The sequence below is a fragment of the Chiloscyllium plagiosum genome, chromosome 5, assembly GCF_004010195.1.
Source record: "Chiloscyllium plagiosum isolate BGI_BamShark_2017 chromosome 5, ASM401019v2, whole genome shotgun sequence".
NCBI classification, from domain to species: Eukaryota; Metazoa; Chordata; class Chondrichthyes; order Orectolobiformes; family Hemiscylliidae; genus Chiloscyllium; species Chiloscyllium plagiosum.
The window spans coordinates 55,511,188-55,538,499 of record NC_057714.1 but is presented as its reverse complement, the minus strand read 5'-3'; the positions used below and the strand labels follow the sequence as shown (position 1 = coordinate 55,538,499).

Below are 27,312 nucleotides of genomic sequence, written 5' to 3'. Positions count from 1 at the left end.
CCTTTATACTGCTTCAAGGTGCCTGATCCCTGACGTAATAAAATCAGAAGAAATTTCAAAGCTCCTTTAACGAGATTCTTCTGATGAGTAGTTTAATAATTGTAGGTATCTGTCACATTTATTGCATAATGACTGCTTATAATAATAGATTTCCTGATCATTTTAATGTTTATATTCTCTTTAAGATATTTCATTTCTGTTTTAAATGCTTGTTTGCAATGATAAAGTTGTCCATCCCTATTTTCCATTCCCTTAAGCCTTGTGCTCCCACAAATATCAAATGAACAATGTTAACAATGGCCAAGAAATTTTAATTCTATTGTGCCTTATTTACATTCCTACAGCAGAACAGACATATCTGTAGACATAATATGTAGCTGAAGCCAGCCCTTGAATGATATGGGTCATGGTTAAAAGCTTGAAAAATTTGGTAAGATATTCAATGAGGACCTCCTCAACATTGAGAGCAATAAGTCCCATTTTCCAACGAAATAGTTCATTGATTTATTTATTGTCACTCATACCAAAGTACAGTAAAAAGCTTTGTTGGCGATCAGTACAGGCAGATCCTAGTAAGCAAGGGTGTACAGAACAAAAGATTTACATGGATGCATACAGATAACATGCACAGGGTGTGCAAGAGAAATCAACATTAGCAAGATCAGCATTACTTGAGACTAGAGAGTCCATTGAAAGTCTGATAAAGGCTGGGAAGAAGTTGTCCCTGAACTTACTGTGTGTGTTCAGGCTTCCATATCTTCTGCCTGATTAAAGAGATTGAAGGAGAACATTACTGGCACGTGAAAGTTCTTTAATGATGTTGGCAGCGAGCTGTGTAACTGGAGTCCATGGACAGAACGTTGGCTCGCGTGACGGTCTGGGCTATGCACTCAACCTTCTGTAGTGTCCGATGATCCTAGACAGAGCAATTGGCATACCAGGTTGTTATGCACCCGAACAGTATGCTTTCAATTGTGTATTTGTAGAAGTTGGTGAGGGTCCTTAAGAACATTGCAAATTTCTTGAGCCGCCTGAGAAAGAAGAGGCATTCCAGTGCCTTCTTGACCATTGCAACTACATGGGAAGACCTGGACAGATTGTCAGTTGTCGTCACTCCAAGGAACATGATGCTGTCCAAACTTCCAACCTCAGTTCAGTTCATGTAGGGGACATGTTCTCCTCCTTTCTTACTATGGTCAACGATCAGTTCTTTAGTTTTGCTGACATTGAGAGAGAGGTTGTTCTCATTCCACATCATCACCGAGCCCTCTAGGGATGTTCCAGGGATGAGTGCAGGGCTAGGGATATGGCATCCACTGTGGACCTCTTACATTAGCAGCCAAATTGCAGGGGATCGAGGTAGGATGGGAGACTGGAGTTGATGTGGGCCATGACCAGTCTCGCAAAGCACTTCACGATTATTGAAATCAGAGCCACTGGGTAACAGTCATTAAGGCACATTGCATGTGCTTCCTTTTGTATGGGGATAATGGTGGTCCTCTTGAAGCAGATAAGAACTTCAGCTTATAGTAGGGAGAGGTTGAAGATGTCGTTGAATATCTCCGCCAGCTGGTCCACACAGGATCTGAATGCTGGGCCGGGGACACCATCCAGGCCAATCGCTTTCCTTGGGTTGACTCCCAGGGACGTCTGCAGTGATGGAGAGAACAGGTGACAGCACCACTAGCATTCTGCTTGAACCAAGCATAGAGAGCATTGAGTGCATCAGGAAAGGATGTTTCTTTGTCCACCATCTTGCTCTGCTTCATTTTCTATCCTGTTACATTGGTTAGGCCTTGCCACAGGCAGCACAAGTCAGTAAAGTTGGTTTGGGTCTCTAACCTTAACCGGTACTGCCTCTTGGCATCTCGGATGGCTTTGGAGGTTATAGCTAGAGATTCTGTATTAATCTCGATCATCCGACTTGAATATTGCACATCTGGCCTTCAGTAAGGAATAGATTTCTGGTTTATCCAAGGCTTATGTTTGGGGAACACTCAGATTGATGACTTTGGCATGCAATACTCCATGTGTTTGTGAATGAAGTTTGTGGTGGCAGTGGCATACTTGTTCAGGTTTTCCACTGTGTACTTGAATATGGTCCAGCCCATCAATTCCAAACAGTCCCAGAGATGCTCTTCTGCTGGCTGGGACCAGCATGATCCTTTCTGTGAAGGGTCCTGCCATTTCAACTTCTGCTTGTAAGCTGGAAGGTGGTACACAGTCATGTGATCTGATTTTCCGAGGCTTCTTTGATGGTGTAGCAGTGGTCCAGGATGTTCACTCCTCTGGTGGGGCAGGAGATATGTTGGTGGTACTTTGGCAGCACCCTCTTGAGGTTGATTTGGTTGACATCACAAGCCATAATGAATAAGGCCTCAGGCAACTTTATCTCCAGAGTGTAAATCACATATAGGGCATTCTTCGCATCCACATAGGATGGTACGTAGACTGCTGTCAGGATATTAGAGGTGATCTCATGTGGTAGATAATAGGGACGGCATAATACCGCAAGATATTCTAGATGCAGGAAGCATTGTATTGCCAGTTGCTACGTCTTAGCACCAGGAAGTGTTGATCAGGAAGCATACCCCATTGCCCTTTGTCTTACCCAAAAGCACTGTGCAGTCCATGCTGTGCATGAATAACCCGTCAGCTTGTAGGGCACTGTCAGAAATGGCAGGGGTGAGCCAAGTTTCTGTGAAACAGAGCATACAACAGTCTCTCAGTTCCCTCTGGTAGGTAAGTCTGGATCTAAATGTTGAAGACATGTGAGACAAAATTCTCACTGGTAAGCAACAAAAGACCTATCTGCAAGCATTAAAAACCTTTTATTATTTAAACTCACCTTGCTAATATGCAGTTTCCCATTCTGCCGGCCTCCATAGAGAACCTAGATGCTGTAAATTCCAGAAGTGGAAGTTGAGCAGTTGTCTGATAAGCCCAACATGCTTTGCTTCACTAGGAACTGAATGTTGGATACCCATTACCTGTCTTGGCTCTTCCTTCTTCCAGGCATATTACAGTTATTTTATTATGGACTGAGACAAATTGGGTATTCAATGAGATGAAAGAGGTGAAATAGTTATTAGTACCAATAAGGAAGTGAATGGTGAGATGTTCCAAGTAAGTAAGTAGCCAGATGCAATACAGAGTTAGTGGTATGAAGGTTTGGAGTGGGTAAAAGGAGTGAGGGAAGAGAACTGGATATATAAACCTTGGTGGCATTATAACATGAGAAATGAACACATGGATGGCCCAAAGATCATGAAACAAGGAATATTTATTCCATCTGCATCAGGTCATTACAAATATGAATGGAAATAAAAGTAAAACAAGGAAGTATTCACAAATTTACAATGGATGAAACCTACAGTTTACACTGATTTGAGGAATCTGTTCCTTTAGCCAATAAGCAACCTTCCTCTAAAGACACACATTTTTCCAGAGAAAGTCTGCTTGACTACTCCAGCTGCTGTTCCTCACCATCATCACTTGCTGTTGGAGTTCTGTTACGTCATACTTTAATGTAAGATGGGTCCTGGATGAAAGAGGCCAGTTAGCCTGTAGATTAAAGTTTAAAACATGAACTAGACTGGGAGGATTCAATTTCTCTGGAACATTTATTAAATTATGACACAATTGAACAGAAAGAAATTCGGGAGTTTTCTATTTTCCAATGATGAGTCCAGCATAATATTGTTCAACTGTTCTTTAGCTATCAGTGTGCTATCATATTCTTTTCATATTCATATTTTAAAACATAGATCAATAAAATTAATTTGAGAATCACAATACCTTATACTTTTCCAAACCTCATTATTTATACTATTCAAGTCGGAACACTCAAAATTGTTCAAGTGTTGCAATATGAAACCTTTTGAGATGGAATCATTTACCATTATTTTGAAAGAAAATTAATGAAATTGTAACAATTTTGCAGGGCTGCTCACTGTCAATTAGATGAATCTATTACCTCATTGTTTGAGTGGAACAATGCATAATTGGTTCTTTTAATAGCTATTTATTGTTTGGATATATTCTCGGCTCCATTGCAAGCCAGTTGTTCTTCAACAGATTCTGAAGTCAATGAAAGGATACTTGTCTGTTTCTAGAATCTTGGTCTGCGGCTTGGCAGGCTCTATTAACTTCCTGACTTGCCCCTAAACTTAAAAGATATAGTCACAACACTCTCAATATAAAGGTTTGGCTCAATATGTTTAATTCAATATGTTATAAAGTGTAACACCTAAGTTTTATTGGATATATCTAATAGTATGTTAATCTCATGTGACACTCTTACTTAGACAAAGACTGGCCATTTAAATTTCATGTGGGATATAAAATTTTAAAGAATATTAGAAGGTCTAGTGCAATAGATAATTGGGTGGTAGCACAGAAGTTAAATATTTCTAAAAAAGAGACATGAAGTTGAAGGTACTTGTAATCACAGAATTATTACAGTGCAGAAAAAAGGTCATTATGCCCATCTTGCCTGCACTAACACGATTATATAGTCTGGCTCTATTATCTCGTGTGAATCTCCTCGCATATCTTTGCCACATATTACATACAGAATAAAAACATTTAATGTCCTCTGAACGTTTCAATTGAAACTGCCTCCACATTTCAAGGGAGAAATTCACTTGCCAATCATCAAAAATTTAAAACAAGAATCTAATTTTAGAAATGAAATAGCAATTTATACAATAGGAGAAAAGAGTGCCAGTTACTTGTTTTATGTTGGCATGGAAATGGTGTAAGAGTGGTTAACAGTGTATCGTTGTTGACAGTTTAGTCAGGGCACTGCCATGGCGATGCAGCAAAGACTGACTGTTTCCATCGCTACATATATTCATAGCAGGGTTCTCTTCTTTGTAGGACTATCAGCCTGCTTGTAACTTTTAATATAACTATTGACCATGGTGTGATAGAGTTTATAACTACTGGAGATAACAAAATCATGGTTGACAGTTTTGTCCAGATGACACAGGGTAAAGGCAGGTGATATGCAAATGTGGAAAAGGTCAGGTGGTGGAGAGTGAGATAACTCCACAGAGGTTGGTATCCCATCACCACATCACACCTTATTTATGTATAGAGAATCCTTGACACTGATCCAGTTTCCTCAGAACCAGCTCTCCAAGTGAATAGGATGTCTGACATTCCTGTTTATTTTTGTCAGACAGGGCTCACTGATTGGGCTATATTAACAGCCGCAGTCAGAGAACTCTTATTCTAGGAGGTCCGCCTGGCTGACTTTGTTAAAGTGACTTCAGAGAGGATAACAAGATGGAAAAATCACTGAATAGTCAATTCAATGTGAAACAATGAATGCAGTTGGAAAATGGAATCAGTGGCTGGGAACAGAATTTTCTGATGTGGTCTGAAGATTTTGATCTTAATTTCCAGGCCTGGGGCACAAAGACCTGAGAAATTCCAGGTCCATGAATCTGCCTTTAAAAAATGGCTGCACACACTTCTAATCTTTGGTCCAAGGTCGCAAGTTGGATTGGGTGAAGCAGAAAGAACATAAGAGGCTGTCAGTTCTTGATAATGATCTAGGTGGAAAGCTTGCCTCAAGGCTCTAGCATGGCAATTACATTTCAAAAACAAAGAAGACATAAAGCATCCCTCCTGCTCTATCCTCCTCCTCCTCCTCACCTTCATACACTCCCCATGTCTCATCCAAACCACGTGCTTCCCTTCTACCCGTTTCTATAAATACTCAGAACCTGTATACCAATCTATGCTAATTTCCCCATCTCCAAGGCCTCTCTGACCTTTGTGCCATCCTTTGTGAATCCACCCTTGCTCCATAACCCCTCCATCTTTTGTGCCACCCTTCTACATAAATCATCCCTATGGCACTTCATAACTCCTATGCCAACTCCTTTCCTATGCCCTTTCCCCCTTCATACCAATCTGCCTAAAATCCATTATGAACAAAACTTAAGGGGCATGCTGACAGCATCCAGTAATATCATGATTGGAGAAAAATACTCTCACTGTTTTAAAAATAATGAATGCTATACTTACCTGGCAGGGGAGATACTATGATCAGTAAGGTGGTTCTCAGATGGAGGTTTGCTCACTGAGCTGAAAGGTTCTTTTCCAGACATTTCATTACCTTACTAGGTAACATCTTCAGTGGACCTCATGTGAAGCAATGCTGAAAATTCCTGCTTTCTATTTATATGTTTGGGTTTCTTTGGGTTAGTGATGTCAGTTCCTGTGGTGATGTTATTTCCTGTGGTGAAGTCACTTCCTGTTCCTTTTCTCAGAGAGTGGTAGATGGGGTCTAACTCGATGTGTTTGTTGATAGAGTTCCGGTTGGAATTCCGGTTCTCCCAAGATGAGGTTATCCCATTGCACTTTGAAATTCCTTCAACTAATCACTTATAAAAAAACAAATATTTATTTTTAAATATTTAATCACTTAAGTAGTTAACCGCTTATCTAAACAAACATTTACACTCAATAAGCAGTCAGAGCTGCCCTTCAAAGTGTTCAGTTAACCTAAATGTGAAAAAAATGTTTGTTTTGGAATTCACGCACTGCAGCACATAACTGGTATTAACAAATAAGAATAAACACTCCACAATATCTAGCACATTTTCTTAAACTCTGCACTTATTTTGGACAATTCCTTGACAGTTTTTGCACTCTCAAGGAGTGCATGAATTAATACACAGAATTGTCTTTTCACAATCCAAAGGGTGTCTTACCTCCATTAAAGTTACACTGTACTCTGGATGTGGTCTCACCAGTGGCCAGAATCACTGAAACATAACCTCCTCACTCTTGCTTTCAATTTCCCTTACAATACATGAGGACATTCTAACTTTCCTTCCTGTTACCTGCATTTAGCCACTTATGACTCATGTACTAACATACTCAGATCTATCTACATCTCGTAACTCTGCACACTCTCTCACCATTTAGATAGATACTGTGTTTCTTTGTTAGTTCTTCTGCCAGAATAGACAAATCTTTCAACTCTTTATCCAATGTATTTAAATTGCAAGTAGTTCAGGGCTCAACATTTCTCCCTGCACCATACCACACATTACATCTTGCAAAAGTGAAACTCTCTGTTTCCTCTTTCTCAGACAGTTTTCTATCCATGGCAGTATGCTACCCCTACACCATGAGCTTTATTTTCTGTAATGGCCTTTATCATGACACTTTATCAAATCAAGTGCTTTCTTCAGATTCTGAAATTATGGAAAGTGGACAAATGTAAAACATTTCTCCAGCCCTTACCACACCTTCAATTGCCCTCACACCCACACACCTCTCCATGCTCCCTTGTTTCTTGTCAGCCTTCAAAATACAATGGCCTCCATTCATTCTCTGTGCCATCTTATGCTCCTCTACTCAGCCCCATGGCCACTCATGTGCCTATTCAAATTAGTCCGAAATTCTACCCACTTGCCTCTCACCTCTACCATGACAACTTATTAAGTACTTGCAAGTAACCATGTATATCGGAGAAAAATATAGCTATATTGCTTCAATTCCTAAATTGCAAAGTACATTCTATTCCAAAAACATTCATAAAAGGACAATTTAACTGTTCCGGGCAGTTTTTGATCTCTTGACAAGTTGCACAATACCACAATGTTTATGCACTTTTTATACACAGTCTTCTCCACTCTTAGTCTCCGAAAAGCACCTGACCTCCAAAATTTCTGATCCGACCCACAAATGAAACCTCATGCCAACATCTCAGTATATCCTGCACATCACCCCAAGGTATCCTGTGACTTTAGCTGCAGTGTTCTCTAAGGTTTTCGAAGGAGTGCTGTGAATATCCAAATGCATTAGTGCTTACCTGGTCTAATCTTCACACTCTAGGTTCCAGACTCCCATGGCTTCTGATTTCAGTGGAAGCAGCCAATCATTTAACTGGCCTGCTGTGTTCAGAAAAAAAGTGTCATAAACTAAAGCCTGCCCCAGATCCTATCTCTGTGAAAAATAAGGAGTGCCAGATTCTGGGATGGGATCTGAAATTCTTGATTCTGTTGTAGCATTTTCAATATTGCAGAGAAGCTCACTGTCTTGGCAGAATAGCAAGTGGGAAAGTGTGAGATCATGCACTTTGATGGGAAGAATGGAGGCATAGACTATTTTATAGCTGGGGGAAGTCTTCAGAAATCTGAAGCACAAAGGGACTTGAGTGTCCTGGTTCAGGATTCTCTAAAAGTTAACATCAGTTGGCAGTTAGGAAGGCAAATGCAATGTTAGCAATCATTTTAAGAATATAACAACAGAGGTGTATTGCAGAGGCAGTATAATGCTGTGGTCAAACCACATTTGTGTATAATTTTATCTTGTGTCTAAGAAAGGATATGTTGGCATTGGAGGGGATCTAGAAGGGGATGATAAAAATGATCCTGGATGAAGGGCTTATCATATGAGGAATAGTTAAGGACCCTGATTTTGTCGTCAATGGAGCTTAGAAAGATAAGTATAGATCTGATTGAAACTTATAGAATATGGAGAGGCATGGATAGAGTGGCTGTGGAGAGAATGTTTTCATGAGTAGGAGACACTGGGATGGGCACAGCCTCAGAGTGAAGACATGACCCTTTAGAACTGAGATTAGGAGGAATTTCTTCAGCCTGAGGGTAGTTAATCTGTGGAACTCATTGCCACAGAGTGCTGTGGGAGTCAAGTTATTGAGTGTATTTAAGACCAAGATACATAGGTTCTTGATTAGTTAGGGAATTGATGATCAAAGGTTACCAGCAGAAGGCAGGAGAATGAAATTGATCAGAGCATTGAGTAAAGGAGTTAGGATATCATGTTGCAACTATACAAGACATCGGTAAGGCCGCTTTTATAATATTGTGTTCAATTCTTGTTGCCCTGCTACAAGAAGGATGTTGTTAAACTAGAAAGGGTGCACATAATAAATTGCAAGGATATTGCCAGAACTGAAAGGTTTGAGTTACAGGGAGAGGCAGATAGCTTGGGACTTTTTTTCCTTGGAGTGTCGGAGGCTGAGGGGTAACCTTATAAATGTTCATAAAATCATGAGGGACAGAGAAACGGTGAATAGCTAAGTCTTTTTTCAAGGGTGGGAGAGTCCAAAACTAGAGGACATGGCTTTGAGGTGAAAGGGGGAAGATCTAAAAGGGACCTGAGAGGCAACCTTTTCATACAGAGGGTGATGCATGTGTGGAATGAGCTGCCAGACGAAGTGATGGAAGCGAGTGTAATTACAACATTTAAAAGACCTTTGGACAGGTACACGAATAGGGAAGTTTCAGAGGGATATGGACCAAATGCAGACAAATGAGACTGGTTAAATTTGGGATACCTGGTCGGCATGGATAAATTGAACCAAAGGGTCTGTTTCTGTGCTGTGTGGCTCTATGAGAAACATACTAACCATTATTGAATAGTGGAGCAGACCTGATCGGCCAAATGGACTAATTCTGTTCCTGTATTCTATGGTCTTAAAAAAATCAGGACCAAATGTTCTCATAACATCAAAGTGATAGACTTTGCTGCTGATGTCAAAGCAAGTTGCAATCTCCATGAATGTATTTCCACTTCCCAGATGGCAGTTTGTATTTGGCACCTGGTTAAAGTGATCTGCATGCATTCTGAAACACATCAAGTATCAAACAGCTTAAAGAGACAGTAAAATTGAAGTATTGTCAGAGACAGTGAACCAGGAAGACGTATGCCCTGAATTTTTTAAAGCTAACTAAAATTTTAAGAGTGCGAAAGATGTTGACAGATGTACAAAGGATTGAATAGAGATTGAAACATCATTAACAAACATACATAACAAATTGTGAATTAGTTTTAACATAATAGAGAAGCTTGCTATTTCAGATATATAAACCAGTCTTTCAGAGGGAGTGAGGCTGTTCAGCTGTAATTAGTTAAATATCACACAACACCAGGTTATTGTCCAACAGGTTTCTCTGGAAGCACTAGTTTTTGAGGCGCTGCCTTTTTATCAGGTGAGTGGGTGAAGAGGCAGCGCATGGAAAGCTAGTGCTTCCAAATAAATCTGTTGGACTATAACCTGGTGTTGTGTGATTTTTAACTTTGTCCACCTCAGTCCAACACCGGCTCCTCCAAATCACAGCTGTAATTATTAATTTAGATTAGATTAGATTACATTACAGCGTGGAAACAGGCCCTTCAGCCCAACAAGTCCACACTGACCCGCCAAAGCGCAACCTACCCATACCCCTACATTTACCCCTTACTACAGGCAATTTAGCATGGCCAATTCACCTGACCTGCACATCTTTGGACTATGGGAGGAAACCGGAGCACCCGGAGGAAACCCACGCAGACAAGGGGGAGAACGTGCAAACTCCACACAGTCAGTCGCCTGAGGCGGGAATTAAACCTGGGTCTCTGGCGCTGTGAGGCAGCAGTGCTAACTACTGTGCCACCGTGCCACCCACGGGTTGTAAAAAAGTTACATTCATTCAGCAAGGTAATGATTTACAAAAGATTTTCAGCAAGGTTAAATAATATAAATGGGAGTGATTTTGCTTGGTCTAATGGCTGTTAATTCATTGTGCATTGTTTTGACAATGGATTGTACAGGTTGTAGATAATGCAAGAATGTGTGTCTTATTCCAGCACTCTTCCCCCCCCCCCCCCCCCCCCCCCCCCCCCCCCCCCCCCCCCAATGCCACCCCCCACCAAACCCTCTGCTCATCATGTTTCTATCCTTCTTCTTTGAGTTACCCAAACAGTCCCCTGGCCAGACAGCAATCGAGAAAAATGAAATGGGAGGGATCATTATGAAGTACCATCACTTCACCTTGCATTCAGAGCCACTGGCTCAGATAAAGGAGACAAGTGTACAAGGACCATCATAAGATGATAGTACAACAAAATACTACACCAAGCCACATAAGGAGAAATTTGGTCAGGTGACCGAAAGGTTTGTCAAAGTGTTAGGTTTTAAGGATTGTGTTAAGTGACCAAATCATAATGGAGAGGGAAAGGGAAGAGAGTATTCCAGAGCTTGAGGACTAGGCAGTTGAAGCAAAATCATCAGTAGCAGAGCAATTAAAAAACAGGGATGCTCAAGAGACCAGAATTGAATGAACATGCATGTTTCAGAGGTTTGCGAGTCTGATGAAGATTACAGAGATTTGGAAAGCGTGGACATGGAGGGATTTGAAAACAAAGGTGCAAATTTTAAAATCAAAATGGCAATTGACGAGGATCCAATGTATATCAGCTAACACATGGTTGCTATGTGACTTGGTGTGAATCAGAACATGGTCATCAGAGAGTTCACAGAATCACAGAGTTGTTATGTTGCAGAAGGAGGCCATTTGGCCCATATACCTACATCGAATGTTGAAGGAGTATTATTACCTCGTGGCAGTTTCCTGCCTTTTGCACATGCCCTTGCATATCATTTTTTAAATCAAAATAATCATCCAGTGCCTTTTTGAATGCTTCAATTGAACCTACTTTTACCACCATTTTCAGGCAGTGCACTCCATGTTCTAACTACCTGCAGATCAAAAATGGTTTTCCTCACTTCACCCTTTTTTCAATTGCAGATCACTTTAAATCTATCCCTCCCTGGTTGTGTTATTTTTACGAGCGAAAACATCTTTCCCCTATCTACTCTATCTAGCCAACTCATTGGTGTATGGACCACAGTTTCAAAATTTACAGATTATGAATTGTGAAGAGGATAACGATAGACAAGATGGTGAAATGGTGGCACTTGAAATGTTAATGTAGTTGAGTGTGGCAAGACCGGTGGAAGGCTGTTCACATTTACTGGGGAAGAATGTAGATGATCGTGAGCGTTGGCATTGAGTAACTTTGGGCCGAGAATGCCATCTTTGACTGCATCACCTTGTCAAGGAAGCAGTCTGAGCTGCCAGCCTGAAAAACAACAGCAAGGGGAGGATGAATGATATTACCTGGAGAGGAACAGAAGGTTTGCACACCGAAGGGTTCCTGTCACTCGCCTGGTATAACATCTCTGTAATCCAATAATCTGGTGAAACACATATTGCTGGATTGTTCTGAAACCAGGGAAGTCCCTTTGAATATTGGCACCTGCAGTCAGGTGTCAGTAGTTTGTGTGCCTGGCAACAAGTTGTGATCTCATGACTTGGACCTGAGCTCTCACTCCAATATTCAGCCATTGGGTGACTTCTGCTTCTGCTGCAGTGAAAGCTGAGCCATTGATTTTCAGGTTCTGTATCAAGTGTTCTCACACACTTAGCCCCCCACTGGAAAGTTAGAAAGGATTGGCTTCCACCTCAGCTCAAAACCTCGTGTCAGTTTAGACCTAAAATCCTTCACACTCCTTGTCAGTGACAACAAGCTTCCTGACAGATGAAGCAAAGCACTAAATATTCAAAGTTTGTGAGAAGATTTGTAGCTCGGGTGCTCGGAGGATGTCACCTAGACAGGGGACGAAACATTTGCAACAAAAACTTCCAGCTCGGCGAACAGAACCATAGCATGCACTAAATATTTCTGTTCAGACAGCCCAATTTTTCACTACTTTTATGTCACATTTTATTATGTGATAAGATTTTGAAAATAAATGTAACATCAACAAGACTAGCTATTTCCAATTCTATCACAGTGCCCAACTTCATTAACTTATCTCATCTCTTTATGAAAGCGTCCTTCCATGCTTTTGTTACCTCCAGCCTTTACTATTTGAATGCATTCCTGATTGTTCTTCCACATTCTTTTTTAAAGGTCATCCACCAAATAAACCATTGGTGGAGCAGACTTAATGAGTCAAAGGGTCTCTGCTGTACTCATGATTCCATGAGGTGGTGAACAGTAAACAATGCACACAGTGTTCTTAGCTTTATCAATCTGGGCATAGGGTGCAAGAGCAAGAGAAGATGTTGAATTGTACAAGAAGCTTAGTCCTCCGCTGGAGTGTCTATATAGTTGTGGGTGCCACCTTATAGGAAGGATGCGAACACATTGGAGCAAATGCAGAAGCTATTTACCAATTTACAGGAATGAGGAATTTCAGTTATGAGGATAGATTGAAGACATTGGGACTATTCTCCTTGAAGAGACGAAGGCTGAGGGAAGATTTGATAGAACTTTTCAAAATCATGAGTGGGCCAGATAGAGTAGATATTGGGACACCAGAGGAAAAGTAATATATTTATAAGTCTGGATGGTGAGTGGCGTGGAAGGGGATTTACAGGTGATGGTGGTTCCATGTATCTGCTACTCTTGTCTTTCTAGAAGGTAGTGGTAATTAGTTTGGAAGATGCTGTCTAAGTAGCGTTGCTGAATTTCTACAGTCTATCTTGCAGACTGCAACCACTGCTATTATTGAGTGCCAATGCCAGAGGGGCTGAATATTTGTGGATATAGTGCCAAAGAAGCTGATTCATTTATCCTGAATGGTGTCAAGATTCTTGAGCAATAATGGAGCTACACCCACCCAGGCATCTGGGTGAGTATTGTATTACACTCCTGGCCTGTGCCTTGTAGATGGTGGCCAAACTTTGGAGAGACAGGACATGAGTTAATGCAGGATTCCTAGATTCTAACCAACTTTCACTGCCACATTATTTACATCATTAGTCTAGTTCAGTTTCAGCTCAGTGGTAGCATCCAGGATGTTTACAGTGAAAGATTCAGTGATGGTAATACCAATGAAATTCATAAGGCGAAGGTTTAAATCTCACTTGCTGGAGATGGACAGTGCCTGACACTTGTGTGGTTGAATATTATTTGCTACTTGTCAACCCATACCTGGATATCGTCCAAGTCTTGTGCATTTGCACATGTGCTGCTTCAGTATCTGAGGAGTCATGAACGCAATGAATGTTTTGCAATCATCGGCGAACATCCCCACTTCTGACCATATGATGAAAGAAAGAGCATTGATGGAGTAGCTGCAGATAGTTGGATGAAGGTCTCTGAACCGAAAGATAGATTAATTGAGGCTGCAAATAAAAATGAATGACTGTGATATGATCATTATTATGGAGTTGTGGTTATAAAATGATCGAGGCTGGCACTTGAATACTGAAAAGCATTTGAAATTTTGGAGGGAAATGAAGAATGGAAGGCAAGGTGAGTTAATTCTGTCACTAAGGGTGGAACAAGCTGCCGGAAGAAATAGTGGAGGTGGGTGAAATTACAACATCTAAAAGGTATTTGAATAGATATATGAATTTCAAGGATTTAGAGAGAGGTAGGCTAAATGCTAGAAAATGGGAGGAGATTACCTGGTCGGCATAGATGAGTTGGACCAAAGGGTCTGTCTCAGTGCTGTATAACCTTATGACTCTTTGACTCTAGTTCAATCACAATCTAGGTAAAAATCATCCCGATGATGCAGCTCCCTCTTTCTGGCACTGTTGCCAGTTCCAATGATTCAAACCCTATTTCTATATCTGTTACTATTCAAATCACTAACCTTATTTACTCTTTGCCAGTTTGTTCATGTTTCAGATAGTAATCCAGAGATGATTATTTTTGTAGCTCTGCCTTTTAATTTAGCTAGGTAAAAACAATGACTGCAGATGCTAGAAACCAGATTCTGGATTAGAGTGGTGCTGGAAAAGCACAGCAGTTCAAGCAGCATCCGAAGAGCAGAAAATCGACGTTTCGGGCAAAAGCCCAATTTGGCTCCCTACAACTGATACTATCTTAGCTGAAACTCTTTTTCTAGTCATGCTTATGTCTTTCAAACCTATATGTACCTCATCAAATGGATCCTTCCCGTCTTACTCCAAATTCCACACCATCCAGGAGGAAATATCATTTTCCTTGACATCACGTGGACAATGCAGCCTTCAGGTCTCATACTCTCAGTTCCTGGTGAGCAGTAAATTTTCCCTGAAGTTTACTATCCTGACAACTATTCCCTTTAACTTCTCCAACTTAATGGGCCTGTGAACCTTGATGCAGTGATCCATTTGTTCATCCTTCCAGTAGTCTTTGCAGTCATGCACAGAGTTGCGAGAGGCTTGAACTGTTGTTTCAAGGATTGAGGCTCTTTTGTTGCTACTTTCAATATCCCCATATCTGTATTATTTGCATCCTGGAAAAGAAAAACAACACTTGCTATGAAGTCAAAACTCTCCAAAAAGCACAGCAACCTGAAATTATATAAGGTCCACCTCCTGCCTATGCCAGACCATCTCTATCAGGATCAAGGCTCAGATTTTTCTGGAGAAAACTAACTTTAAGAAAATAATCCAAGACACAGTGGTCTGTTCTTCAATTGTGAGCAGTACAGCCTTGGCCAACCCCCATTTGGAGTTCTCTATTTAGTTTGGGGTATTTGGCTCAGGTGGGATTTATTGAATGTGAATGGGGATGCAACACAGATTCAACAGACTGATACTTCTTGGGACTTGGAAGGTTAAGTTATGAGATCAGATTATGTTAACTGGATTGTATTCCCTTGAGTACAGACAATTAAGGTTGATTCATCAAGTTAGCAGGACAGGTCGACCATGTGGTTAAAAAGGCATATGGGATACTTGCCTTTATTAGCCAAGCCATAGTGTTACGAGCTGGGAGGTTATGCTGGAACTGTGTAAAACTTTAGTTCAACCAAGCTAGAGTGTTGTGTGCATTTCTGGAATCCACATTATAGGAGAGATAAGCTTGCATTAGAAAGGGTGCAGATGAGATTTACTAGAACATTGCCTGGGCTGAAACATTTTAGTTATGAAGGAAGTTTGGACAGACTGGAGTTGTTTTCCTCAAAGCAGGGGAAACAGAAAGAGAATGAGATTGAGGTATATAAAAATATGAAGGCATAGGTGAGGTGCTCAGAAAGGAACTTTTCCCACTGAAGGGGGGACCAGGGCACAGAGATTAATTGTAAGGGGCAGGAGATTTTGTGGTGATGTGAGGAAATTTCTTTTCATTTAGAGGTTTGTGGAAATATGGAACTCACTGCATGTGAATGTGGTAGAGGTAGAAATCCTCATTCCATTTCGGGAGTATTTAGATGTGCACTTGCAATGTCAAACCACACAAGGCTATGAGCCAAGTGCTGGAAAATGGGACTGGAATAGATAGATGGTTGTTCTTGATGAGTGCAGACTTGATGAATTAGGGGAACATTTTGGTGATGCAGACCCTTATGATTCTACAACTGAGGTGCACAAATGTTAGTAGAGCCTTTTAAGGGAGATATGCTCAGGAGAAAACAAAAAAGGGGGCATAACCTTTAAATTATAGCTGGACCCATTCACAAGTCAAATCAGAGGAATAAAATCAAGGAATTAGAGCAGATTTAGCTGGAGTGCACTGAAAAAGAGTTTATCAACAAAGTGAGTTGAAGATAAATGATAAACATTTAAGAAAACAATTCATGGCTCTTAACAAAAGAAACATTGCAGAGAAATAAAGGTTTCTAGGAAGATGATAAGCCAACATGGTTAACCAGGGAAGTTAAGGATTGCATCAGATTGAAAGAAAAATAAACGTACAGTGTGGCAAAGATTACTGGTAAGCCGGAAGATTAAGAGAGATTTAATAAACAACAAAATATCACCGAAAAGTAATAAAATGGGAGAGAATAAACTTTGACAATAAGGTTGTAAATAACACCAGGATGGTCAGCAAAGATTTCTTTAAATATGTAAAAAGGAAGAGCGAAACCAAAGGTAACATAGCCCCCTTACAGAACAAAGATGGTGAAATGAAATCAGGGAACCAGGAAGTGACAGAGAAATTGCATAAGTACTTTACATCAGTCTTCATTGGGGAAGATACTGTGTTCCAAAATTGCTAAATAATCAAGTGGCAATAGGAGGAAAGGAAATAAACACAACACTGACCACTGTAGAAAAAGTGCTTGGCAAACTAAAGACTGAAAATTATCCTCAACTTCAAGGAATGCATTCTGGAATCTGACAGGAAGTAGTTGCATATGTAATAGGTGTACTGGTAGTAATCTTCTATGGATCCTTTGATTGTAGGAAAGTCTGAGAGAATTGGAAAACTGCCAATATAACAAAAACCAAAAGAACTGCGAATGCTGTTAATCAGAAACAAAAACAGAAATTGCTGGAAAAGCTCAACAGGTCCGTCAACATCTGTGGCGAGAAGTCAGTTACCGTTCTGGGGCCAGTGACCCTTCCTCAGAACTGGGGTTTTGGGGGAACAGGGCAATTTCTGTTTTTGTTGCCAATGTAACAACTTCATTTAAAGAGGAAATGAGATGAAAACAGCTATCAGTCAGTTAGTTTAAAGTACTATTGGGAAGTTGTTGGATCTATTAAAAGGAATGCAATAGCAGAGAATTTAGAAATATATATGATCAAGCACAGTCAGCGTGACTTCACAAAGGGAAATCATGTGTGACAACTTTATTAGAATTCATTGAGGAGACAAGCAGAATACATAAGGAGAAGGAATATGATATGGGAAAATGTGAAGTTATGCTCTTTGGTAAAGGAGAACAGAGGAGCAGAATGTTATTTAAATGGAGAAAGACTGCAGAAAACTACAGTACAGAGGTGTTTGGAAGTCTTTGTTCATAAATCAGAAAATTCCAGTCTATCAAGTTCAGCAGGATATAGGGAAGGCAAATTGAATGTTGCCACTTATGTCAAAGGTAACAGAGAATAAAAATAAGGGCATCTTGCTCAAAATATACAAGACATTAGTGATACCACAGCAGGAATGCTGCAAAAAGTTTGGTCCCTTATCCAAGGAAAGATATACTGGCATTGGAGGCAGCCCAGAGAAAGTTCAAGAGATTGATACCAGATATGGAGAGACATTTTATGAAAAGAGGTTGAGTTGTTTGGGCCTGTATCATAGAATGAGAGACAAACTTATTGGAATATTGAAGTTTTTTATGGAACTCGACAAATCATATGAGGAACAGTTGTTTCCCATTTAGGACCAGAGGACAAAGTCCTATAATAAGTGGTTGTGCATTTAAAACAGAAGTGATGGGGAATTTCTTCTCTCTGAGATTTGTGAATCTGTGGAATTCTTTACAATAGAGGGCTGTAGAGGCTGGATCATTAAGTATATTCAAGGCTGATGTTAACAGATTATCAACTAGTGGTGAAAAAGGGGCAAATCAGGGGAAAAGGCAGGAGAATGGGGTTGAAGATTGTGTGAGCAGCCATGATCTCATTAAATAGCACAGCCACTTGATGGTCTGAATGGCCTGCTTGTTCTCCTACCTCTGACGGTCTTATGGTCAGATGCATTTTTCACACAAAGCTAACTAAAAATTTCGAACACTGGCCCCCATGAGGCTGTGACTGATAGGGAAATTGGAGCTTTCAGGGGTAAGATAGATAGTTTTTGGTTTGGTAAAGATATCAAGGCAAAAGCATGAAAATGAAATCAAGGAGCTGATCAGCTGTGAGCGAATTGAGAAGTGGAGTCAGCTAGAGGAGCTGAATGTTCTGGCACTTTTAATATTTCTATATAAAACCACTGAAATTGAGCACTCCAAATTGACTGCACATTGTAAAACTTTTACTGCCAAGCGTGAGTAGTGGAGTGACATTTGTTTAAATTGAATAAAAGTACATTGACATGAAATATATGGCAGCACCAAATGCGAGCACAAGCATGTTAATTCTTGGTACTGCTCCATTTCATCACAAAGGCTGTGCTTTCTGTTTAATATCAAAATTGAAAACAACAAACAAAGACAACCCTGCTGATTCTTGAAGACCTTGATTCCAAATAAAATGTTTCTAAAGCTAATGTAATCTCAAACATTGGTGCAGCATTTAACCCAGCTCACTGAACTGTCTAATAGCTTTTCCTTACTCAGGTTTTTATTTCCTCTGCAGCTGAAGTCAGCTGCTAGAAATTAGATATCTCATTTGCGTCTGAATTCTATTATACCTACTCCAAACTCTTCAGTCATTTTTGCTTTATTTTTCTTCTTCAAAATGAAGAAACTATAGAGATCAAAAGTGCATTAGTATTCCCTGTCATTGTTTCTGTACTGTGAAGTACAGAGCAGATTTATTGCTGGAAAAGTAATGAAGTTATCACTGTATATCCATCTGCTTCTTGGGATAAATAGAATGTCAAGTCACGACTATGTTGTTTTGGCTATAACCCAATTCTTCAAGTTCTTACTGGTACAACTATGTATTTAAGACCCAGCGAAAGTATTTTTCCACTTCATGCTGTACGATTACACCCACATGTAAGGAATAGCTAATCAGAGTCCTGACCGGAATTTATCACTAACTAGTCTAACCATTGTATAAATAATCCTGACTGCCCTCGCAGAGGCTAGGCATTGTGAGTACACTCCTTTTCTGCATCTGGTTTACTTACTGTGTTTCGATGTGTCCTTTAAAGTATTGGAGTGTTCTGCTTGCGATGTTTTCCCCATTGATGCTTGAGGCATCTGGGCCGATCCGCTGCTTACCCTGCACCGAAGAGAGGTTGGCACACTGCCTACCTGTGGATACTACATGCACAGAGGAGTTGGTGAGGGAGCCAGGCTGTGGCTGCTGTCGGATATGTGCCCTATCTCATGGCCAGCCATGTGGGGTGTACACAGCACGCTGTGGTGCAGGTCTTCGCTGTTATCCCCAGCTCGAGGAATCCAAACCTTTGGAGACGCTCATGCAAGGACGGGGCATTTGCATGGAACTACTTGAGGTTGAAAGGATTCAAGCAATACAAGCAGGTAACCAAGATAATTACATTTGCAGTGCAATGATGGGAAAGATGAAGCTAATATGAAATAATTTCTTTGTTACTAATATTTGCGCAGTACATTATTCATTAGCATATTAACAGCAAGATTTATTATGGTTAATTACATAATGTACCGTTGTTGGTTAAATTGCATTTTCATAATATTTAAAGACGTACTGTTCATATGTTAGCCCAAAGTTCTGATAAAACAAAAAGGGTTTGTGTAGAAAGTGAATGTATCTTTATGATCTGGGCAATAGTTATCCCTGAACTGACACCTCAAAATGATATTATCTGACCATCAACAACTTGCTATTTTAGGAGCTTGCTGTGTACAAATGGACTAGTGCATTTTTTACATTAATAACAATGACTATACTTGGAAAGTGTCTCATTGCTTGTAAACTTTAAGTTGTCCAGTGATCAGGAGAGGTGCTATTTGAGTGCAAATCTTGAATTATTTTTATAAAGCATTTGGTGAAGTGTTTCCAGTTTGAAACAATTACATATTGTAAAAAACTGCAAGAAGAGTTATGAATATCCTTTTGTGTTTGAAGCCTTGATCTTGTTAATGTTTAACTTCAGAAGTATATTTCTTACAGATTTATATGTTTCTGATGACAATACATCTTCTAAATCAAGCCTCATTTGCTGCATATCAGAAAAAAAATTAGAAACACACACTTAACGAGTAGAACTATGATAGAGGGTAGAATACTCAATGCTTCTACGTGCAATACAGAATCTGTATAATTCTATAATTAGCAACAAAATAAAATCACAATCAAGGAACATTTCAGTTTATTTACAATATCATTAATATGATAAAAAGGAGATAAAATGTGATATGATCTACTTTATCATTCCCACCAACTATATACTTGAGTCTCTCACATTTGAGTTATTGATTTTTTTCCCCACAGGTAGTGAAATCAGTATCGTACTGTTATCATTTACATACACTTGCAGAGCTCACTCATACAGCTCTTTCTCTGTGCAAACCATGGCACGAGGAATGTTTAATGGAACAGTGCCATAAAGTCATAAGCTGCACGCTAAATAAAAGAAAGAAAAGCAGACATTTTTGTTTAATATATTTTAAAATTATGATCTCTGGGGGAGCCAAATTAGAGCCAGATGCTTTTCAAAAGTTTGTTTATAGTCAGAAAAGATTAGCACAATGTTTCTGTTCATATTAAATCCTGTTATGGTATTATCCATTCCTCATCTCACCCCATGTATACACACAGCTGGAACAACATGGCATTCACCAGCATTTTATGCAATCTCAGACTTTAAGATGAAAGGTGCTGATCCATACAAAGATATGAGGATCTCCCAAATGACAAGGATTTCCAAGCCTTTTTCCACTATGGTAAAAAAAATGATCAAGACTCACTTGCATATATTTCATTTATGAGTTGGGGATCTGCCTAAGTTGCAAAATAAATTGAGACAGCCAGGAAAGTAGACACCAAGTGCCAGCAAATTATTTGAAATAATTTTAAAATATTAAAACATGTTTAAATATATCAACTCATGTAAATTTGGTCAAATTTCAATTGAACTGTCTGCAATGACAGTAATAAATAATGTTGGAAATGAGCTGTCTCAAAAGGGATTAAAATAAAAGTATTGCATAACAAGGGTATCAAGGGTTAAACACGGCATCTTAAGGATGGCCAATCTAAGATGGGCAGGGAATGAAGGAACCAATTGGGACTCCTCACTTAACTGTGGTTTTGAACTTCTGGTTGCAAAAGTTTGAGTTTGAATCCCAATTTATGCAGGGTCAGTTGGTGATGCCAACTGACTGCAACAAGATATAGGCCAACAGAATAGGCATACAAATGCCAGATGGAATCAAATGCAGAGAGGTGTGGAGTGCAGCATTTAAGCACAAGTTATATAGAGTAATAATAATGACCAAGGGGCACTGTTTTCAACAGTCAGGAACAGGGTGAGCTGCAGGTGTTTATCTTTCAATAGTGGCAGGACATACTGGAGAGAGTGTCAGCCATGTATGTGAGATATTGGCATTCCTAAAGAATTTTGCTGACAAAAAGTCTAGCTCTGATCCCTGCACGGTTGCAGAGAAGGTTTGTCAGAATGGCTCCAAGAATGAGGGCATTTAACTCCAAGGTTCAGCTTGAGAAATTAGGAGTTGTTCTACTTGTACCAAAAGAGATTGAGGAAAGATATGGTTGGGATGCATTAGATTATCACAGGTTTCGATAAGGTAGATTTTTAAAAACAGATATTTTCATTAACTGATTCTGTAAGGACTAGGAAACAGGTTTAAGGATTTGGGCAACAGATACAGAATCCCAGAATTCTTTTCAGAGAATTATTGCAGCACAGAAGGAAGTCACTCAGCATAATATGTCTGCACCAGCTTTCTGAATGAACATTTCACCACATCATACTGTCCAGCAGTGAATGTATTCTAAATTTTAATTACTCACTGAATGAAAAAGCTTTCTCTTGTGCCAATTTTGCTTTTTTTGTCAAGGATTTTAAATCTGTGCTGTATTGTTGTTGATCAGTTCATAAGGAGGAAATGTTTCTCACTCTCTACTCCATTCTGATCCTTAATAATTTGAAACACCTGTACCAGATCTCTTCAGACTCTTCCCCAAGAAAAACAATCTTAACTTTTCTAATCTGTTATTGGAGTTCTTCATCCCTGGAAACATTGTTATACATCTCTTCTGCATTCTTTGTAGTGCATTCACATCCTTCCTAAAGTGTAATGCTCAGAACTGGGTGTAATACTCCAGCTAAGGCCAAACTAGTATTCCACAGCAGTTTAGTGTTCATTTTTCTCTGTATGAATTTAATCTGCCACCTGTCCATCTATCGATACTTTATCTGTCTACATTTGAAGTTCTACCCCATCCTTCTCAGTTTGCAATGCTTCTAAGTTTTGTATCATCCATATGTTTTGAAATGATGTTCTGTATATGCTAATAAAAAGGCCAAAGTCATGAATATATATCAGGAAAAAAACAAAGGCTCCCAACACTGACACATAGGGGACTTGACTACATACTTTTCTTTGGCTTGAACAGCATCCATCAACCACCACACTCTGTTTCTTGTCACTCAGTCAATCCTGTATCCATGTTGCCATTGTCCCTTATATTACATGAGCAATATGAGCTATAACTTTGTTCATAAGTCCATTGTGCAATACTGTATCACATCCCTTTTGTAAACCCACCATATCAACAGTATTGCCTTATCAGCATTCTGTTAATTCTTTAAAAAAAACTTCAGCAATTGATTTAATTACAACATAACTTATGAAATCAATGTTGTCTCCTCGCATTTGCCCATGTGACTATTGATTATTGTTCCAAGAACCTTCCCCATGACCAATGTCAAACTGTTTCTCCTGGAGTTATCTTTGCACTCTCCATGCTTAAATCACAGATTAATTTGTGACAGGATACTGCAACTGTGCAGTTATGTCAGTGTGAGATCATACATTTCACTGATCTATTTGGCAAATCTTCTAGGTCAGGCTCCTTTTGATACATATGAGTGATGTGTGATTTTTAAACAGTCACTCCAAATGGATCCCAGGATTTTCATGAAAGACTGGTGTGACTGAATAAATTCATGTCCCAGTTGGTTTTTTGGTTTGCTGGCAGCAGACCACCATTGTATCATTTATTGAAGGCTGGGTCCAGATGGAAAGACACCACTGCAAATGCTTGGAGGTGGTCTCTCAATAATAGAACAGGGGATCAACAGGGGTTCCAAGAGAACATTGAACTGCCAAGCTCACCCATATCTATATAGCCACTGATGTGGCACAGAAAACGAAACCATGCCTCAAATATTGGTTGTGTTGTCAACACTTCTGCAGTTGATTCCAAGACTAAATTTCTTTTCAATTGTAAGACAGTTGCACTGATTATGTTCTTTGGTATTTGCATAATGTTTTGGAATGCCTGTTTACTTCCATCTACAGCTTTACCAAATTTTGTGCAGCAGTTGTATAGATAGATCAATATGTAAAGCTTAATTATTGGCCTTCAGTCAATTTCCATCAAGCCACTACCCTTTTTTTTAACAATTAAGTGTTCTTCACATCAAAGTGTTCATTTATTAAACATTCTCTTTGTAATATTTTGATGTTGTCAGATTCTTTTTTAACTAAAACTGAACGTTTTATTTTTCTGTGTTGCCAATGCTTTTAAATTTTGGGATTTGATGGGTTTGAATCTGATAAAACTCATGACCTAACACAGAATCGAAGAATTATTACAGTTCAGAAGGAGGCCATTTGGTCCTTCCTGTCTGCATCAGATCATGATAGGAGTGATGTAGCTTCTGTCATTTCTCCAGAGACTTCCATCTTCTTCTGTCTCAGGTAACAATCCAATTTGCTCTTGAATGAATACCTAGTGTAATTGAAGCTATTGAAGTGGCAAATGCAATAAAATGTATAATATGTGTGGAACTGCTTACTTAAGAATTAGAATTCCTACTGTGTGGAAACAGGCCCTTTAGCCCAGCAACTCCACACCAGCCCTCTGAAGAGTAACACACCCAGACCCATTCCCCTATTACTCTGCATTTCCCCCTGACTAATGCACCTAACCTACACATCCCTGAACACTATGAGCAATTTAGCACAGCCAATTCACCTAGCCTGCACATCTTTAGATTGTGGGAGGAAACCCACACAGACACTGGAAGAATGTGCAAACTCCACAAAGACAGTCGCCCGAGATTGGAATCAAACCCGGGTCCCTGGCACTATGAGACAGCAGTGCTGACCACTGAGCCACTGTGCCACTTAGTCAGTTGAGGTTTCATGAGTTTGAGTCAGCACCTTGAATGTTTAAAGCTAATTTTTCTTAAACATTTTAATTCATCTGCAGATATATTTATCAGTTATTAACATAAATGGAATCAATTGTATTTGTAGAAGAGGCTGTGTGAGCAGGTTTTGTAGTCCATCTGCAACAAAGTGCAAGGATCTGCCTAAGAGTCATGTCATTTTTCACCATTTGAATTCATGAGACACTTCATCTTCATTTTGCAAAGTGACTTTCACAATGTTTCCAGTCAGTGAAAACTGGATTCCAATTTATTTAACGATTCACAACAATTTTTGAATAAACACATGTCTTCAACAGAATATTTTTAATTGTGCAGAAATGGACCTGACCAGAACTACCCATGTTAATTTCTGTTGTGCTTCATTGGAAGACTGAATGTTTGAAGTACACATTGCAGTTGCTATCAAAATAAGCTACATGTGTTTTATGGCAACAATGTCATCACCAGTGCTGTGTGCTTCCCTGTAAGTTGCACAATCTGTTCCAAAATGTTACACCTCATTACTCAAATCTTTTTCTTCACCTGCCAACCTAAACAATGAAAATAACATTTGGATGGCCCCAGTGGATTCAATTACTTTTGAAAGGTATTCACTGTTGTAATGCAGAATAATGTGGCCACCAGTTTAGACAAAGCAAACTGTCATGAGCAACAAGCCAATAATGGTCAGAGCATTTGCTTTCTAAGGATGTCGGTTGAGGGTGAAATACTGTTGATGGCAATAATGGATCTAAATGAGCTACAGAGATAGAAAAACAGAAAAAGTCATACATTATGATAAAATGATATTGAAGATATTAAATTCTGTAAAAATAAACATGATCCTGTTTTAAAAATCTTGAAGATGTTAAAGGAAGATAACCAAAATAGCTTAAAGTATCTTGGCAGATTTTGTTGGATGGAGAGATTAATGATATCATGGATTGCATCTTTTCATGTGGCCTTTGCTGTGATTATTGGTGAATTATTCTGGGTGTTAGAAATCTTCAGCTTCATTTGAAACAATTGAACTCAGCAGAAAAGGAAATCTGGCACGCTAAGAAGATGTCAGTTGATAATTGCTTATCTTGCACTACAGCCCCAAATCAATTTCCCCCCTACAAGTGTGGCTCAACACAAGACTGTCTCAGTACTACACTTATGAGCTTTTCTAATGAAATGTAACAATTATGGCAACCAGATTTATTTGTTTAGCATCAATATTTTTCTTTAAAAAATGATTTTCATGGTTAGTGCTGTCAGCCTTGAACAGTCACTTAAAACTAAAATGTTGCTAATTTTGATAAAGGTGCAAACTGCTGATTGTTACATAGCTCCAATTGAATTGGGTGATCCAAATCAGTGGAGCCTGAACTCTGTCCTGAGTGAAGGTAGCTGGACAATTGGTCTTAGCTGAATGGATTGTTTGCTTTAATGTGTTCTTCTATAAATTCTTTCAGCAACAAGTGTTATTGCTTAGAAGTTTGAAGTATAGCTGTCATAAATGTTTACGAAATGTTTCCTGTTCATGAAGATTTGATAAAGGGTTAACTGATTATTCAAACCCTGAAATCAACATAACTCTAAGTTAATCATCACCTCATCCTGTCTACCTTAGTTAGTCATTTACCTGAACTTCTCTCATTTTAAATATCCCTCAGTGCACAAAATAGTTGTTTCATTTCCCCCTTTGACCCCAAGTTGGCAGACATTAGGTCTCCTCTAAGGTCTCCCCAAATATCATTAGATATTCAGAGGCACATAAAGACAATACACACACACACACGACCCAATGTTTCTTCCCTCTGACAGTGTGGAAAATTAAATATATAATCTACCCTCCCCCCACTTGTTATTGGCTCCAAAAATCAATAGTTCAATGAGCTGTGTTGTTGCGTCAAAAGAAAGCATTTCAGTTTTCGATTTTTCTTCTCTGATGTCGATCCGCTTTGCAAAATATATAGCAAGTTTGATTAACCTGTTGTTAATTTTAATTATTCAGTCAGATACATATTTATCCCAAATTAAATGAATTGATTATGATTAGGGCATCAGGCCCTTGTATGTCTACTTGTTTGACAGTACAGAATGTCACTCTGCAACCAAATCACATTTGGAGGGCAAGGGACACTTTAAACATTTCATGAGTATCGATTTGAAATGCTGAGAGTTAGATGTATGTGGATATTCAATTTTGTATTTAGTATCAGAAAATGTTAAAGTTTTAAAATGAGCATTGTTTCATTCTTTTCACAAATTTACCTTTTATCAAGAAGACAACTGTACTATTAGCTGAAATAAAACTTTGTTCTTTTTTGTGGTTCGTATTCATACAGCAGTTTTAGTATTCCAATGCAATTATTGTTTATTTAGACTGTGGTCCAGTTTTTAATTCTTATTTGGATCATTGACAGTTATAGTTTGAGTTACTGCAAACAAAGTGAAGAAATGTGCATCATTTGGACATATCTCTCTATTTGCTGTTTTCGGAGAAACAAAACAAAAATTGTGATATCCGTACCAGACAATAATTAGGTGGATGCAGTATAGCCTTTGTCATCATACATGAGCAGATCTGAGGGCACATTTCCCCCTAAACAATGCCATGTTGAGGAATATTTCCTAGTTAGCTGAATGGAACTTTGAAACGACTGAAGAAAAACAGATATTTGTGTTCATCTTAAAACCTTTGGCAGTTTCTCAGAATCAAGAATGAATTACTTCTACTCTGATTGAATTGGTTCAGAGATAACTAACATGTCCAATGCACAATCTGGCTACTCTGATACATACAGGGGAGGTAGTGTTTAAAAG

General features: G+C 39.2%; 1 protein-coding gene across 1 annotated transcript in view; it reads left to right on the top strand.

The window, feature by feature from the left end:
- The first annotated feature begins 19,221 nt into the window (after positions 1 to 19,221).
- The window catches only part of LOC122549910 (insulin-like growth factor-binding protein 4), an 88,182-nt gene continuing 80,091 nt past the window's right edge, over positions 19,222 to 27,312 (top strand). Inside the window, exon 1 of the mRNA XM_043690130.1 lies at positions 19,222 to 19,651. Coding sequence (XP_043546065.1) covers positions 19,303 to 19,651 — 349 coding nt within the window. The 5' untranslated portion in view covers positions 19,222 to 19,302. The remainder of the gene's footprint in view (positions 19,652 to 27,312) is intronic.